Raw genomic sequence first — 18236 nt, 5'->3', positions numbered from 1 at the left:
GATATCTGTCATCATGGTAGATAATGTAACCTGGATGGGACTCTAGATTCCACCTCATATTCTCTGTATTCACTTGCCTATGTTTGTCCTGTAGCAGCAGGTGAGACAAAGCAGGTGCTGCTTGATCAGCAGCACTTTCCAACATGGAGATTCCCCTTTTAGTATCAAACTCTGAAAGCTTTGGGTTTGATTTTACTAAGGTGGCATGTACCACCATCTTACACTAAACAGTAATAAAGTCCCAACAATGAGGCTGCAACAACAGGACCTGTTTTTATACACTGTTAAGCACTTATTCTTTACCTTTACTTTTCAGATCAAATCTGAAACAATGAATTAAAAAACCATCCAAAATTTGAGTTCCTATCATAATATTTTTCCCTCTAGTAGAACATATAGCACTGTTAGTCATCTTTAAAGGAAAAGGGCTTGGATTTCTAGATCCAGACAAGATGGAGTAGATGCATTTTTCCTTATTCCACCCACTAAGTATAGACAAAAAAACCTTGGAAATTATATATAAAACCAAACATAAGACGACTGGAAAAGATGGAGAAGAAGGTAGAGAAGCTCAGGACTCTAGGACTTAAGGAATGACATGGTGGTGACTTCACTGGTTTTCCTTTTTGAATTCTACATATCCCAAACTGGGTGAGGGAGGATCCAACAACTTAGAACACGAATGAGTGCCAAGAAAAGTTTGCTGTCTTTTGCCAAAGGCCCAGGAAGGGGAGGACTAGCAAGACAGAAACATTAATGACAATAGCCACCCAACTGCAGCAGAACACCATGGAAAGACTACAGTATCTCCCTACCGCCATTAACAAACTCCTAGTGAACAGATTAGTGTCATTCTTGCCTGGAGGTAACTAGGTGCACCTCACCCTCCATGCTAGGTGGTGTCAGAAGAGGCCAAGTGGGGACTTCCCTGGTGGGCCAGTGGTTAAGACTCTGCGCTCCCAATGCAGGGGGCCTGGGTTCGATCCCTGGTCAGGGAACTAGATCCCACATGCTGCAACTAAGAGCTCGCATGCTACAACTAAAAGATCCCGCATGCTGCAACTAAGTATCCTGCATGCTGCAACTAAAGATTCCACGTGCGGCAATAAAGATCCCTCATGCTGCAACTAAGAGCCAGTGCAGCCAAATAAATAAATATTAAAAAAAAAAAGAAGAGGCCAAGTGTGTACACTGGGCTGTCCACCACTCTGGTAAAGAGGTGCCTCTCTCTAACCACCCTCACTCTCACCCTCGCTATGGTGTCATTGGAGACAACATGTGGAGCCTGGACATCCACCTCCACCCATAACAGACTAAAATGTTCCCCCCTGTTCCTCCAGAGGTAGTAACAGAAGAGGGCAGAGGGAAGTTTGAACTGTGGGCACTAACCAGTGGTAACAGGTGCCCCTCCTCAATCACCCTCCTGCAGTGTCAGTGGAGATTAAGTGGGGAGCCTGGACTTTCACCACTGCCCAGTGACAATGAAGTGCTGCCCTCCACACCCCTGAGTGGTATCAATGGAAGCCATGTGTGGAGCTTAGACTTCTACTCTCACCTAACAGTAATGAGGCAGGGAGTAATGCTCTCTGCTAACTGCAGTCTCAGTGGAGTACTAAGTGGGGAGCCTGGACTTCCTCTGGCAGTATCAGGGCACTGCCTCCCACTAGGGGTTATCAATGAAGGTTGAGTAAGGAGCCCACTGGACTTCACCCCCCTCTAGCAATAAAGTGGCAGTGTTCCCCTTCCCCTGCTGGCATGGTGTCAGTGGAAGCCTACCAAAGATTTAAGTAAGATTGGGTCTTAAAACTTATAGGACTCCAAAACGTCCAGGTTACAACTGAAAATCACTCATCATACTAAAAACCAGGGAAATCACAACTTGATTGAGAAAAGAAAATCAATAGACTACAACACCCGAGATGACAGAGATGTTGGAACTATATATATGGAATTATAGAAGTATTATAAAGTGGCCATCATAGAAATGCTTCAACAAGCAACTACTAACACACTGGAAATAAATGAAAACAGAGAAAGCCTCAGCAAGATATAAAGAAGACCTGAATGGAAATTTTAGAATGGAAAAATACAATAGCCAAAATAAAAAGCTAACTCAATGGACTCAATAGCAGATTGGAAGTGATGAAGGAAAAAGAAAAATTATCAGTGAACTTGAAGACAGACAATAAAAATTACTGAATTTGAATAAAGAGAAAAGTAATCAATAAATTGATTTCATCAAAATTAAAAAGACCTTCTCAATGGAAGGATGAAAAAAATAAACTGCAGACTGGAAGAAAATATTTGCAAGCCATGTATCTGACAAAAAAACCTGTGTCTGGGGACTTCTCTGGTGGTCCAGCAGTAACGAATCCACCTCCCAAAGCAGGAGGTGCGGGTTCGATCCCTGGTCAGGGAACTAAGATCCCACATGCCGTGGGGCAACTAAGCCTGCCCACCACAACCACTGAGCTTGCGCACCTCAACTAGAGAGCCTGTGTGCCTCAAACTACAGAGCCCACATGCCCTGGAGCCTGCACGCCACAACTAGAGAGAGAAAAAAAGCAAATGAAAAAAACAAAAACCCGTATCTGGAATACATAAAGAACTCTCAAAACTCAACAGTAAAAATTAACAACCCACTTAGAAAATAGACAAAACACATGATCAAATATTTCATCAAAAAGGACCTATAGATAAGTATGTAAAAAAATGTTCAACATTAGTAGCCATTATGCAAATTAAAACCACAGTGGAACAGCATTACATACCTGTAAAAAACTAAAATTTAGTTACAATATCAAATGCTGATAAGGATGTAGCATTTGATATTGAAACTGGACCACTCGTATATTGCTGGTAGGAGTATAAAATGATACAGTCATTCTGGAATACAGTTTTGCAGTTTCTCAAAAAACTAAACGCCACTTATTATATGACCTAGCATTTGCACTCCTGGGCAATTATCTCAGAGAAATTAAAACTTATTGTCCACATAAAAGCCAATACACAAATGTTTATAGCAGTTTTATTTATAATAGCTAAAAATTAGAAAAAACACATGTCCTTCAATGAGTGAATGGTTAAAGCAGTACATTCATACCATGAAATACTACTCATCAATAAAAAGAATGAAGTATTGATACACACAATGATGTTAATGGATGTCAAGGGCATTATGCATGAGTAAAGCTAATTTCAAAAGGTTGCATACTTTAAAAAATTCTCAGAATGAGACAAAATTATAGAAATGGAGAACAGATTAGTGGTTGCCAAAAGTTAGGGATATGGGGATGGGAGGGAGGGGAAAAGTGTGACTATAAACTAGTAGCACAAAGGACATATTTGTGATGATAGGGCAGCTGTATACTTTGTTGTAGTGGTAGTTACATGAGTCCACACATATTATAAAGTTGCATAGAACTATATACATACTTGAGTGAATGTCAAATTGGTGTGAAATCTGCATAAGATCTCTGAATTGTACCAATATCAATTTCCCAGTTTTGAAATTGTACTATAGTGATGGCAAACTGGATGAAGGGTACATGAAAGCTCTTTGTACTATTTTTGCAATTTCCCATAAATCTATAATTATTTCATTTAAAAAAAACTAAAAGAAAAGGGTTAAATAGTAGGGATTACCATACCTGAGCTGATGCAGCTCATGCTGCCAGGAGAGGTTTTCCTGCCTGAGCTCTTCTTGCATAATCTGAAATGTTTTTGTCTTATCTTGATACTCCTGAAGTTGAGCCTTCAGTGGACGTAACTCAGTGATTTCTTGGTTAATCTGTAAGTATTGCTGCTGCAGATTCTTCAATTCCTTCAGCTTTAACCAAAAGGAAAGTAAAAGGGTGATTCATCACATTTCACTCATTCAGCTGTAAGTCAGCAGCACCTCCCTGCTAAGTCAGTCAACATCACAACTGACTACCAGCACCTAACAGTCCACTGACATAATGGCAGCATGAATCCCTAAAATGGTGAAATACAAGCAGCCAGGCTGGTGGGAATCTCCTGATGGAGCGGCCATCAAGGCTGTAGGGCCTGACCACTACTGCAACTTCAACCCCAGCCCACTGGCCCTGAGGTTCTAAGTTGACACTAGATCTACAACTCAGAGATAGGACAGACTTAAAGGACTTAACAGTTTCTTGGTGGGTGGTAACTCCCTAGAACAAGAAGTGTAAAGATAGATTGGCTTTCTATTTAGCCATATGCCCTGGCTAGGCTTCTAAACTTTCTTACATGAATATCAATCTTAGTTCTAGCTTAGCTGATGTTGATTATAAAGAAGGCATTGATGCCCAGGCCAAGTGTTAAGAGCAGTTAGAATTTGGAGTCAGCTATCCTGCCCACATAGTGTGTGATGCTATGCATGTTCCACACACCTTCTAAGCCTTAATTTCCTTCACCTATAAAATGAATGTAATTATAGTACTCCTCATAAAGATTATGAGAATTCAACGAGAAAATTAATGCCCTCCACACATAAAAGTTAGTGGTGGTGATGATGATGATGAACTTGCCTTTAATTAGCAAAACTGCCTATCTACATTCCAGATATATCTTCTAACTCCTTATCCCCAATATTCTTTAAAAGCTTGGTAGTAAGAAATAATGTCAGGACATCTGGGCAAAGAGAGAGGCCTTGAACACACATCTCTTTCACCCTCTCTGGAAACATCACTAAAGCTACAATAAAGGCATCATTTTATAAGCATAAAAAACAAGAAGAACAAGAGAGGAGTCAGCAGCAACAAATTAATTTTAGAAGCTGAAAAGGAGATGCATAAATGGTAACTGGCTTAACAGATCTGGGAAAGGCAAGTCTTAAGCTGGCAGTAGGAAAAGCCAAGAACCAATAGAATTTACTCTGCAGACTCTTCAAAAGGCTCAGGAATTAACAGCACCAAGTACCTCTGGAAAAGATGGTGATGGGGGTAGGGAGGAGGAGGTGATAGCTGAAATAAGGAGGATTCGATGAAAACTGCTTGAGAACAACTATATCCCTAAATACTGTCCCAGTTCCACACTTTTTGTTACTCTGACAGACAACTAGAATTTTATTCTCTAGAAAAAGTTAAAAGAGTGTCTCTGGACTATGCAACACTAGGTACAGTAGAAGGTAAGGGTACTGCTCCAAAACAAGGGTGATCAAGTGAATGTATGCTTTCTGAATGCTTGAAGCCTTTCCCCTTCTTAGCTTGAAGAGTGCTGGCACACAGGCCTTTACCGTCCATAAGGGAAATTGAGAAGTCTTCTCTAGAAAATCTGACCAACCCAAGAGGAACTTAAAATATCAACATGGGGACTACCCTCAAAAATCTCAGCAAGATCACCATGGACTGAAACTCACAGCTGGTTAAGTCCCACCCACAAACATTTTAGACTCTGCCCACAAACATGAAGAATAAACCAAGGATTAACCTTCACCTGAAGAACAGCTAACATTAAGCAGGGATAAAAAGAAACTAGAAGAAAAGTAATTCAGAAGACATCAGCAGAAGAAAGAATGTCATGTACTCAAAGACTTAAGAGAATATTGGAAATTAGAAACATTATAGTAGAAATTTTAAAATTATAAAGAAAAACTTATTATGAAAAAATTTCAAAGAATAAAACTACCCCCAATCTTCTTGGAGAGATAAATTAAGAATATATATCCATGAGACAAAAAAAAAAAAAAATCTTTAGAAATCAGGAACATGATGGCAAAAATGAAAACTTCAATATAGGATTCATATGATGAACGTGAGAAAATCTTCCCAAAGTAAAGCAAAAAAAATAAAAAAGGTAAGAAAATTATAGAGCCAATCCAGAAGGCCCTACACCTAAACAACAGGATTTCCAGGGAAAAATAGGCAATAGAGAAAAAAGATGGGGGAAAATGGTAAAATAGAATTCAAAAGAATTGCCCAAAATTGATGAGCATGACTTCTTAGATTCAAAGGACTAGACAGAATGATAAAAATAGACCCACACCAAAATACATTATCATGAAATGTCAGAACACACAAGACTAAAAGATTCTATTCACAGTTGACCCTTGAACAAGGAAGGAGTGGGGGTACCCACCCACCGTGAAGTCAAAAATCCATGTATACTATTGTTGGCCCTTCATATATGCGGTTCTTCTACTGAATATATCCGCTGTTCTGCATCCAGAGCCAACCACCCACTGATCCTGTAGTACTGTAGTATTTACTACTGAAAAAAAATCTACGTATAAGTGAACCCATGCATTTTAAAGCCATGTTGTTCAAGGTCCAGCTGTATTTCCAGAGAGAGAGAAAGAGATAAGAGATGAGGGAGAGAGGGAGAGAGACAGAGACAGAACTATCTCACATACAAAGGATCAAGGATCAGAATATCTTTAGACTCCTGAACCACAATGTAAGCTAAAAGGGAACAGACCAATGTCTTCACAATTTTGAAGGGAAATTATTTTCAGCCTAGAATTCTATACTCAGCCAAACTATCAATCAGGTGTAAGAGATAAGACATTTTCAATAAATTTACCTCCTCTGTATCTTTACTTAGAGAGCTGCTGAATGATTTATTCCAACAAAATCATGGCACAAAACCAAGATGAGGAAAACACGGAATACAAGAAACAGGAACTCTAACACAGGAGAGAAATGGAGGGAGATATTCTAAGCTGAAAATTGTGTCCTAGGAGTACAGGGCAACTGATTCATTTAAGAGCAAAAAAGAGATTCCAAGAGAATTTTCTTCCTGAAGACTAAATAGATAGGAATAAACATCTTGAAAAATGTGGATTAAATGGCAGTAAGTCTGGCGTTAATTACATTGATAAGAACAAAGAAAACTAAGTAAGCAACAACAACAAAAACACAGTTATTCACTCCAGGAGAAACAAAGGTGTTGAGGAAACTAACAGTAACACATGTCTCAGGTCTAATAGCATTTGTAGTCATAAAAATGTAGACATTGAATATTGATTTAATCAAAATTAAAATTAAATTACATCAGGACAATGGGGAAGGGGTTGTATATTGAAAATGTATGTCTATACTGTGAAAACAGAGGGAGTGGGTTTGCCTGGTGCGCAGTGGTTAAGAGTCTGCCTGCCGATGCAGGAGACACGGGTTCGTGCCCCGGTCCAGGAAGATCCCACATGCCGCGGAGCGGTTAGGCCCGTGAGCCAAGGCCGCTGAGCCTGCGCGTCCGGAGCATGTGCTCCGCAATGGGAGAGGCCACAACAGTGAGAGGCCCACACACTGCAAAAAAAAAAAAAAAAAAAACAGAGGGAGTAAAAAGAACTAAACCCTGTTAGCATATAAGAAAGTCAACAGCTAATGCAAAGAATGAAAAGCCAAGATGCACTATAAACATGATATTTAGCTACTGAGGAAACACCAAAATAACAAATTAAAAGGGTTGAAAGCAGATTGCCTCAGAAGGAGAAACAGGGTTGGGAATGCTACTGTTTGTTTTTCTTATCAAACATTGTAGAATTTAGTGACTCATCAAATATATGTGTATAGCTTTATCTTTTAACCCAAAACTAAAATAAAAACATATTTTTGTTTTGTTTTAAAGCAAACATATATTCTTTATGCAATCCACTCACTCCTCTAGTCCAGATACTCTAAATGTTACCTTTGGAATAGAGCAGATCATCAGAAAGCTGTGTGTCTGGAACTGCATTTTAGCCACTTGCAGAGGTAACTTCAGTGAATTACTCAAAATTCTTTTGCTATGCACTTACATCAAGGGCCAGCTAAATAAAAACCCTATAAAACAATTATTATATTTACTGTAGAGAAGTAAAGAATGTTTCATAACTTCATAGTGACCTCCCTATGGAAACACAGAAGAAATTTCTTGCAGGCCTCAATACTTAAAGAATAACTATTCTTATCTGTTCCAAGTAGTTTTACTTTCTTCCTTTTCCCTAAAATATGGACACTGCAATTCATACACAAGGTTTTAAAATTCCGTACTTCTGATGGCTGCCAGACCTCAGAGCAAAATTAGTGGTCCATCTTTCTAATAGGATATTGTGATATCCCTTTGGGATAAGTTTACTCCTAAACTAAACTTACTTCTGGTTTAATCTTTTTCTCTCGGACCCTAATTTTCTTTTCCTTCCCAGTTCCTCACCTTATATTACCTTGAAAAACTGTTCATATCTTTATATGCTACCTCAAATCATTTTCAGACTGAAATAAGTATAGACAAACAAAAAGGGACCTCTAGAGATTTGCTCTACAGCTTTTAGGTAGGGAAAATCCTAAGGAAGTTTGAACACATATGAAAACTCCAGAATGTTTTCAGAGTTGTTTGTCATGCCCTAGTAGGATCGTAGAATCCCCTGGGTTAACTCCTTGCCACTGAGACCCTCGGACTTTATTTGCGAAACTTCCCTTTGACTAATTACATAAAGAAAACCAAAGTCACCTAAGCTCCGTTCAGACCTAGCTCATCTCTTGGGTGGTCCTGAGGGAAAGGAAGCATAGTGTAGGCAGAGGTGACAAACCGCTGGCCTAGGCTAAATGTTTAAACTGATAGTGATTGAAATAAGTTATTGTACATGCAGCCAGTGGCTAAGAGACTAGAAACTTCAATGCTCATGAGACAGACTGAGAACAAGATATGTGGAAAAGAAGATTTGATGGACAATTAACAATACATTCAGTAAGTATGCAGAAGGGCCTCAGCGGCTATAGCAGAGCCTGTATGCAATATCATTGAGTCAGACTGTCAGGCCTTCATGTGATTTATAACCCTGCCTAGGCTTTATGACTTGTTCATGGCAGATATAAAAGCCTCAGTCTCAAAAGTTCCTATAATTTCCCTACACGACAGTTTCACAAAATAGAGAAAAGTGTTTTCAGTAACAACACATATAGAGAATATACATCAATTTTTGATTATCTACCATATGATTAAATACCCTTCTGCTAAAAACCATGGGAAATATGAACAAGTATAAGACATGACACATTTACCAAGAGTTTACAATTTAATTGGGGAAATAAAAAATAAGGGTATAGAAATTAAACACACACACACACATACACACACACCCATATATATCAAGGCAATATGGGACAAAGGAAAAGAAAGCACTAGGGAAGTACAGACAGAAGGTAACAGACAATCAAGCAATCTGGAAATGTACCCAGAGGATTTGAGCTCTGGGGCAACCTTTAAAGAGTAGGAAATATGTGCCCAAAAAAGGAAAATGGAGAGGACATTTTGGTTCAGAGGATAGTAACGTGGGTAAGTAGATCAGTTTGTGGGTGAGTAAATCAGTTTGGCTGAAATGAAGAGGATGAGTAGAGAAACAGTAAAAGAGGATGCTGGAAAGAGAGGCAAAAACAAACTACAGGGTATTAAATCCAGGCTAAGAGGTTTGAATCGTCCTAGAATGCCCAGGTAATATGAATAAATTTTTTATCATTTTCTATAAAAATGAAAATCAATTTAAAGAAAGTTTCAAAAACTCTCAAAAGAAGATTGGAAAGAGAAACCTAGATACTCACTAGTCGGTCTCGATCATTTTGAAGTGATGACATAGCTTTTTTTAAACTCTGTACTTCATCTGGGCTGGTTGAAGGTGGGGCTGCAGACCTCTGCTTCCCTTCCTCTGACTTGCGGAATTTCTCCAGTTCACTCAACAGGCGATCTCTCTCATTCTGTAGACTGGCCATAGCCTTGGAAAAGGACTGCACTTGGTTGTAAGAGTCTTCTAGTTGTGAGGACAAGTGAAGCAGTTGGTCATCTTTGGATAGAATCTGTTGGTTAAGTTTCTCAAGGTGGGGCAAGCTGTTATCCTCAGTGGAGTTAACTGGAAATGCAGCTTTAGAAACAAGAACATCTCTCTCTTTGCTTAAGAGGCCCTGCTCTTCTCTCAGCTGTGCCAACTCCTTCAGACTGGCCTCATATTTCTTTTTCAGTTCCTCAACTTCCTCATTGGCATGATCTCTACTATCTTGTAGGGAACTCATTGACCTTCCAAAAGACTGGATTTGTGCTGTGAGACCTTTATTTTCTTTGGTGACCATGAGTAACTTCTGTTCCATCTCTACCAGATCTCTTGCTAGCTCCGCCACCCTCTCTTCTGCTGTTTCAGTTTCATTTCGCATTATCCCTGCATCATGATGAAGATGCTTTAATTCTTTCTTCAGTTTATCTTCAATTTCACCTACCTTTTTGGCAGCTTCCTTCTGAACACGAACCAATTCCTCTTCCAGTTCTGTAATTCTCTTCTGAGACAAAGAAAGGGTAGTATTTAACTTCTCTACCTCTCCTTCTTTTGCTTTTAATTGGGCCTGGAATATTCCTAAAGTACCTTCTTCTTGCAAGGCTGTCAATTGTTTATTTAGTTGGGATAGAGATACTTTTAAGTTCTCAATCTCTTTAGATAAACCTCGTTTCTCCTCCTGTAGGGCAAGAGAGAACCTCTGCAGCTCCTCCTTTGCTTCCTCAGACTCCTTGAGCTTTTCTTCTAATTTAGCACACTCACTTTTCACCTCCTTAGTCTGCTGAAGTTGAGCTTCAAGGAGCTGCTTTTGCTGACAGTCCTTCCTTGATATCACTTGGTTCAGGTCTTCTCTATATTGGATCAGTTCTGCATTGAGCTTGGCATTCTCAGAATTGAGATCATCCATATGACTTCTCAAGCATCGAATTTCTTCCTTCAGCTTATTATTCTCAGTAGCAGCATCCTGGATGAGTCGGTCTTTTTCCAAGATCACAGAGAGATGTCGCTCTTCCAGCTGTTGGTAGTCACCTACTATACGGTCTCGGTCATCCTGGAGAGAAGACATGGATTTAACAAAGGAATTCAACTGAGCCTTCTGTTGCATGTTCTCCTTTTTCATGTTTTTCAGTGTTTCCATAAGCTGATTGGTTTTGTCAACAGCTTTTTTGTTCTCTTCTTCTAAAACAGTATTCTCCTCTTCCTCCTGGGACAGCAGATTTTCCAATTCTTTAATTTCTTTGTCATGCTGCTGATGCAGTTCAGCAACTACTTGGACTGCCTGTTCCTTGGCAGAAAGCAGGCTTATAATCTTCTGCTCTTTCATGTTTATTTCTTCATGCAGCCTACTGGTCAGTTGTCTGGAGGCCTGAAGATCTGTCTCTAGCTGTTCATAACTGAACTTACAATTTTGGATATCAGCCTCTTGCTGCTTTATGATCCCTTCCAAATTTTCTTTATTTTCCTTATATTTTTCTAAAGAGTTATATAAATCAGTTGACTGGTCTCTGAGAATCTTCATTTCTGATTCCAACTTAGCTAATTCATCCTGAGAACTACGGTATAGATGTTGAGTCTCTTCTAGCTGGGAAAAAAGTTCTTTGTTTTCTCCCTGTAGAGTATCACAGATCTTCTGCTGAAGCTGGACTTCTGTCTGAGCTTTGGACTCCCAAATCTGCTTGTCATGTTCAAGCCTAGAAAAAGAGAGAAGGTCATTAATTACAGATTTCAAGGGAAAAGTACTTGATGCCTAAGGAACACATACTAAAACATGTACTCAGATCTACAAGTGAATAAATATTCATAATTGAAGGTGTTCATCTTTTTAATAAAGAGGTATTAGCTCTACTGAATGTTCTGTATTAAAGGTATATTACACCTAAGAATTCGTATAAAAATAAACTCCAAAGTATGTTGCTAATTTAGTGACATGACCTTGGACACTCTAAAAAGTGCCCCCAATTTTGTTCTTTGCTCTAGACAAGCTGTTGTCTGGCCCCTTAACGGAATAATCTTGGTATGAGAGGCAATGAGGAGACCTGTCTCAGAGCAGAAGGATCCTACTAAAAATGAGAGTACAAAGTGTGGGGGACACTGTTACTTCCTGAGCTTGAAAAGTGATATAAAATTGGAGTTTGAAGAAGGTAACTCTAGCAGGCATATGCAGTATGAATTTATATGGAATATGAGGAAGAGAAAAGAGGAGATCATTTCAGAGGCTAAGGCAGTAATTTGAGAGTACAATAATATGTACTATGGTAAAAATTCAGACAAGGATAATGGAAATGAGAAGAAAGGAAGAAATCTAAGAGCTCTCTCAATAGAAAGATGGGTAGAGAAGCAGACGTAAATTTTTCATGTTAATACAAATTGTGGCAGAAAGTCATTTGTAAGTCATTTGCAAGAGAGCGAGAGAGACAGAAGTGAGAGGGAATACATCTTCAGGGAGAATTTAAACCAAAATCAGTCCCATACTATTAAAGGGAATAGAAATAGTTTAAATAGAGACTTCCTTTGCCTTCAATTACCTTTGGAAGAGCAAAAAAAGTCATCATTCATTTACCTGGAAATGTTGATCTTCAATTCCTCCATGTGGATGGACATCTGCCTAAGCTGATCCTTTAGAACACTGAAATTCTCTTCTTTAAGTCTAATTTCTTCTTCTTTGGTTTGAATAGCAACACTGAACTTCCTCTCCCATTTCTTGGCTTCATCTATCACCCTGTCCCGATCATCCTGGAGGGAAGACATGCTCTTAGTGAAAGCTGCAAGCTGGGCCACAGTACTATCCAAGTTTTCCTGAAGTTGCTTAACTTCCTTGTCTTTCTTGTTCAAAGTAACCTGAATCTCTCCAAATGTCTCTTCTAAGTGGACTTTTTCTCTATGCAAAGCATCCAGTTTCTCTTGCATATTCTTCTTCTCTTTCAGGTGTTTCTCCTCTACCTGCTCCAGTCTTCGCTCAAGATCTTCATCCTTTTGTTTCATTTGGCTTTTAACTGATTCTTTATTTGACTGAAGCTCCTTTTTCAACTTGAAATTGTCTGCTAGGACCCTTGCTGCTTCACTTTGAGTGTCATCTAGCAGTACTTTGAAGCTGGCTAATTCTGTTTCTGCCTTCTTGCGATGTTCATTGGCTTGAGCCAGATTTTCTTTGGTTATTTCCAAATCTTTTTGGGACTCCGTCTGAACAAATTCTAAGGCCTTAACAGTTCTCTCCAGAGCACTGATTTTCTCTTGGTACCTAATGCAATCCTTCTGCAGCTGCTTTACTTCTTGCTGTTTTTCTTTTAACAGCTCCTGAAGTTCCTTTGCATGACTTTTATTGCCAGGCCCTTTCTGAGCACCTTGTATTTTCTCCATATATTCCTTTCGTATTTCTGATTCCACCTTAGTTTTCTCCTTGACTAACTGCTGCTTTTCTTCTTCCAATTCACTCACACACTTTTTAAGGTTCTGCATTTCAGATTCTAGTAGTTCATTTTTGATTTGGGCATCTGTAACATCCTGATAATAATTCCCAATGCTTCCATTAAGTTCTGCTAATTGATTCATAAGCCTCTCTTCCAAATCATCTTTCTCTTCTTCTGCTGTCTCCTTTAGCTTGGTAACTTTGGCAAGTTCTTCTTGGATTTGCTGATTTAATGAGTTTATTTTGGTTACTTCTTCCTGAAGCATTCTTAGTTCAGCATCCTTAGCTGATATTTGACTCAATAAAGCAGCTCTCTCATTTTCTAAAGTCTGGCTAAATTCCTTGTCTTTCTGCTTGTCCTCCTCTAATTCAGTGATTCTTTCTTTGAGCTGATCCATCTGCTGTAGGTAATTATTAATTTCATCATGTAAGCTGACATTCTCACTTATATCAGGCTTGGCACTGTTCTCTGAATGAATGGATTCTGAATTTTCAGACCTTGGGTTCATACTTGGCGAGCTTTGCTCATGGGCCTCACCTGGAGCAGACTGGGTTGCCTCTTCAGTGACAACCATCCGGTTATCATGTTTCTCAGTGGCCTCCAGGCTAGCTTGTTTGGATACATTACCTTCTATCTGATGCTTTAAATCCTGAACCTCTTCACTTAAGGAGTCCTTCTCCATCATTAAAGCCTCAAACTCCTTAGAAAGGGTTTTATACTCTGTTTGGACCCTTTCTAGTTCCTCCTTCATGTCGGAATTAGAAGAAAGAAGTGCTTCCATACTATCTTTAGATGTACCTCCTGCAGGGTGTACCTCTGCTCTAAGCCTCTCATTCTCTTCTTCCAACTCTAGGATTTTCTGCTGTTTAGATTTAGCAAACTTTCTCATCTTTTCTTTCATCTCCTCCATTTCCTGTTTAGCTTCCTGCAACTGCTTTTCTGTTTCTTTATTGTTTCCTTCTGTGCTTCTTAACTTGCCGTATAGTTCTTGCTTCTCTTGCCTCACAGTTTCTACCACATGCTGAATCCTTTCTGCCTCATTACTAACATTCTCATAGGACTGCAGAAGAATTTCATATTCCTTTTGTAACTCTTTGTGTTTCTCTTGCCACTCTGTGCTTTCTGCAATCTTAGAACATTTCAAAGATTCAATTTCTTTCACTAAGTTTTCCTTGTCTTCAGTAAGACCCTCCAGAGCTAATTTCAGACTTTCACAAGAACCATTGAGACTTTTATTTTCCATTAAAGATATGTCCATTTCTGCAATGAGTTTGTCTCTTTCTTCCTGAAAAAGAGCTAACTTGCCTAAGAATATATCTTTCTCTTTATTTTGAGCAGAAACTTGGTTTTCCACATCTGCCAGAGACTGGGTGAGATGTTCAATGTTATCTCTGGCCAAAGACAACTCCTCTTGGAGACGTTTGTTTTCTTTTAGTACTTCTTTTCGGGAAATAAGGGCAGCTTGCAGTTTCCTCTGTATTTGTTGCTTTGCTTTACTTTCTTCTCCAATCTCTTCTGGTTTCTGCTTCATTTCACAAAGCTCCACCTGTAACTGCTTTATCTTCTCATCATGTTCTTTGGCTTGCATTTCCAGTTCTGTATGCAGAGCCTTCACTAAATCCTCTTGTTCTGTTATCTCTGTCTGTACTTTAGTAAGGGCTGTTTCCTTCTCACTAAGCTGTCCAGAAAGGTATCTAACTTCTTCTTCTTTTTTGCTTATGAGTTTTTGCAGTTCATCTAGTTCAGGCTGTAATTCTCTTAAATGTTCTAATCCAGTGATTTCTAGTTGACTGCTTTCCAGTTGTTGCCTCAGGCTTTCTGTGTGGGCTTCAGCTTCATGGGACGCTGCTTTCAGACTTTGGATTTCTAAATTCTGTTTATTTATCTGCTCTTGTAACTGAAATACCTCTTCTGATTTTTTAGTCAGCTCACTTATTGTAAAGCTAACCTTCAACTCTAACTCTTCTTTCTCAGTCTCTATTTCTTTCAGCTGTGTCTTAATCTGGGCAATAGCAGTATTGCCCTGCAGACCATTTGTATCTCCAGGATGAGAAGGCCAGTCTGGGCACAAGTCAGACTCTGAAGCAGGTTGAGCAGGTTGCTGCTCTGTGGCTTTGAATAAAGGTTCTTCTAAACCTTGAGTGGGAGAACCTGGAACCTGCTGGCTACTGCCTGGGAGTTTTCTGTCCGAAGATTTCTTTACTTGAATCTGTAGTTGCCTTAGTTGGTCCCCAATGTTCTCATTTTCCTTGCTTTGCTCATCAAACTGTTCTTGCAAGCGATTATAGTCATCTTTCTGTTGCTTGAGCTCCTCCCGAAGATGTCTTTCTTTCTCCTGTGCCTTTTTTAGAATCACCTTGCGAGAGGTTAACACTTCCTGTAGCTTCTTTTGAAGTTGCTCCTTTTCTTTTTCAAGGTCCACTATTTTTTCTTCCAGTTCTGGTTTCCAGTGTTCTCCACTACCTGCACCAAGTGGACTGATGGCTGCTGCTACTTTTACAGGTGCTGCTGACTCTCCATCACCTGCATCCTTGTTACCTGTGGTTAACTTTTGGATAACTGTTTGGTTTTCAATGATTTCTGCTTGGAGCAGATCTATTTGGTTTGTCTTCTCTTGCAAATTCTGATTCATCTGTTTGACCACAGCCTGTAACTGTTCTTCAGCTGCTGCCTTTTCTTCCAAATCCTTCCTTATGTGCTCTAGTTCCACTTCCTTCTCAGATATTACCTGTTTTAAAGATATTACCATTTCTATTTCTTGGCACTTAGAAGTCATACATTTTTCTGAGTCTTTTTTGCTTTCTTTATCTTCCTCCATTTCCCTCCTCTCACTCTCACTGAGTGGGGTGTCTTTCCTGGGTTCATCTTTCACTTTGGCCAATTCCTCTTCTAATCTACTGACTCTCTGTAGAAGTTCCTTTCTGTTAATAAGAGCAGCCTGGAGCTTTCTTTTTCTCTGCTCACTTTCTTTCTTTACAAGGTCTAATTCATACTGAAGTTCTTCTTTACTTATTAGCCCTACTGGGTTCAGCTCATCATAATTCTGTTTAATGCCAGAAACAGTTTCTTTATCTTCTTCCACCTGCTCTTTTTTGGCCTCTTCAGCTCTGGATAATAAATTCAGCTGTTCTTTAAGAGTCTTAATTTCAACCCCAAGAGAAAACTTCTCTTCATTAAGCTGAACCATTTTCTCCATCATACTAAAGCTGATTTCTGTCACTTGCTGATCCTTCTCCTTGATGGTTTGTTGGAGGATTTCCACATCTTTCTTTTTCTCTAGTAAGAGTTGGTCCATTTTTGCTATTTCAAGTTCCTTCTGTGAAAGAGCCTGTAAAAGTTCTTCCACCTTATTTGAGATATCCCTCTCACGGTCTGCCCCCTCGAGCACTTCACTTTCCTTCTTCTGCAGCTGGCTCTGCAGGCTTTTGATCACTGTACTCTGCTCGGAAAACTGAACCTGCACATCATCAAGTTCATTCTGTAAAACTTCAATCTTTACATCTTTAGTTTTGGCTTCTATGCTGAGACTGTGGATCTGTTCAGTGAGCAAGTTGTGATGAGCAGTCTGGCTTTCATAGTCAAGTCTTTTTTGCCTTTCTGCTTCTGCAAGGTTCACTTCCAGTTGCTGTACCTGAGCCCTCAGTTCCGTTACCACACTAAGTTCCTTCACCTGAGAAAGAAGCTGGTCTCTTTCTTCAGACAAAGCAGTGAATGCACTATTGGTGTTTTCAGCATTTTTCTTAAACTCTTCAATCAGCTGGGTTAGGCTGCCTATTTCCTTAGCTTTCTCATCTAAATTTTTCTCATAGATCTCTTCTGCTTTATGAAGGTTTAGCTCAAGCTCCAAAATTTGACCTTTTAGCCTTTCCAATTCATCCTGGTGATACTGACAAATACCTGATACCACAGAAGGGGATTTATCATCATCATCCTGCTTTGCTGATTTTAATTCCATTCCAGTGTCACTTAAAGATATTTCCTCAGATGTTCTGTGTTGGTATTTAGTGCTCATCTGTTCTTCTTTCTCAGTTGTTGGAAGACCGCTCTCTTCATTTGGCATGGGGGGAAAATGTTGCCCTGTATCTTCAAGCAATACTGTCATTTTAACTGGAGGTATTCCTTCACTCTCTGTCTGTTTCATTTCTTTTTGGTCAGGGACCTCAGGGTCACTGTCTGCTCTTTTGCCTTGAAGCTGCAACTTAAGGAATGCAATCTCCTCTTGGGCTTCTTTCATTTCCAACAATAAAGTGGATAGTTCTTTATGCTTCTGAGAAAATGTGTTCTCCAGGACATCTTGTCCACTTTCCTCAGCAGAAAAGCTGCTCTTGTTGAGCCTGGCAATATCAACCATGCTCATCTGTTTTTAAAAAAAGAAAGAAAAAGCCTCAATCAAATGTTTTATAGAAAAGAGCCTAAGTAGGGACTTCCCTGGTGGTCCAGTGGTTAAGACTCCGCACTCCCAATGCAGGGGGCCCAGGTTCAATCCCTGGTCAGGGAACTAAGATCCCACATACCGCAACTAAGCCCTCACGCCACAACTACTGAGCCTGTGCACTCTAGAGCCTGTGCACTGCAACTAGAGAAGCCTGCGTGCTGCAACGAAGACCCAGTGCAGCCAAAATAAATAAATCTCCAATATAAATAAATAATAAATAAATTTATTAGAAAGAAAGAAAGGGAGGGAGGGAGGGAGGGAGGGAGGGAGAAAGGAGCCTAAGTAAAAACTGGTATTTTGTGCATTTTCCAAAACCTAAAACTTTTCTGTCCAAACCTTCCTAACATAACACTGCTAAATACTTTTAAAATCAGTTTTCCCAACTTGGACCTCTGAGGGCATCCTGTCAATGCTGCACTGAGGCCATGTCATATTCATAAGACTTAAGGAAACCTGAGACTCATTTTCTAAATATTCCTCACTTGGGAAACTTTTCCTTCAGATTAAAACTACTTATTTCTCCTAAGAACTGCTTAAAAATAAAAAGGGAAGCAGGAAATGAATTAAATTTTTGTTTCATCCCATGCCAAGGAGGAAGTTAGGGATTCCTTTTCCTAAACTTGAAATGGGAAGTATTAGATAAGACAGCCATTAACAG

At 39.4% G+C, this 18236-nt stretch overlaps 1 protein-coding gene and 1 non-coding gene across 7 annotated transcripts in view; one reads left to right on the top strand and one right to left on the bottom strand.

Annotated features, from left to right (window-relative positions):
- Positions 1–18236, bottom strand: part of GOLGB1 (golgin B1) — a 67340-nt gene that overhangs the window by 13400 nt on the left and 35704 nt on the right. For all 6 annotated transcript variants that reach the window (XM_065876021.1, XM_065876022.1, XM_065876024.1 and 3 more), the window contains 3 exons: positions 12297–17500; positions 9516–11427; positions 3651–3829 (listed from right to left, as the gene is read on the bottom strand). In XM_065876021.1, the coding sequence (XP_065732093.1) occupies positions 3651–3829; positions 9516–11427; positions 12297–17500 (7295 nt within the window). The remainder of the gene's footprint in view (positions 1–3650; positions 3830–9515; positions 11428–12296; positions 17501–18236) is intronic.
- TRNAG-CCC (transfer RNA glycine (anticodon CCC)) lies at positions 17569–17641 on the top strand. Its single transcript has one exon. It is a non-coding gene; the product is annotated as a tRNA-Gly (tRNA).

The sequence above is a fragment of the Phocoena phocoena genome, chromosome 4 (genome assembly GCF_963924675.1).
Source record: "Phocoena phocoena chromosome 4, mPhoPho1.1, whole genome shotgun sequence".
NCBI lineage: Eukaryota > Metazoa > Chordata > Mammalia > Artiodactyla > Phocoenidae > Phocoena > Phocoena phocoena.
This window is presented reverse-complemented; position numbering and strand designations above follow the sequence as displayed.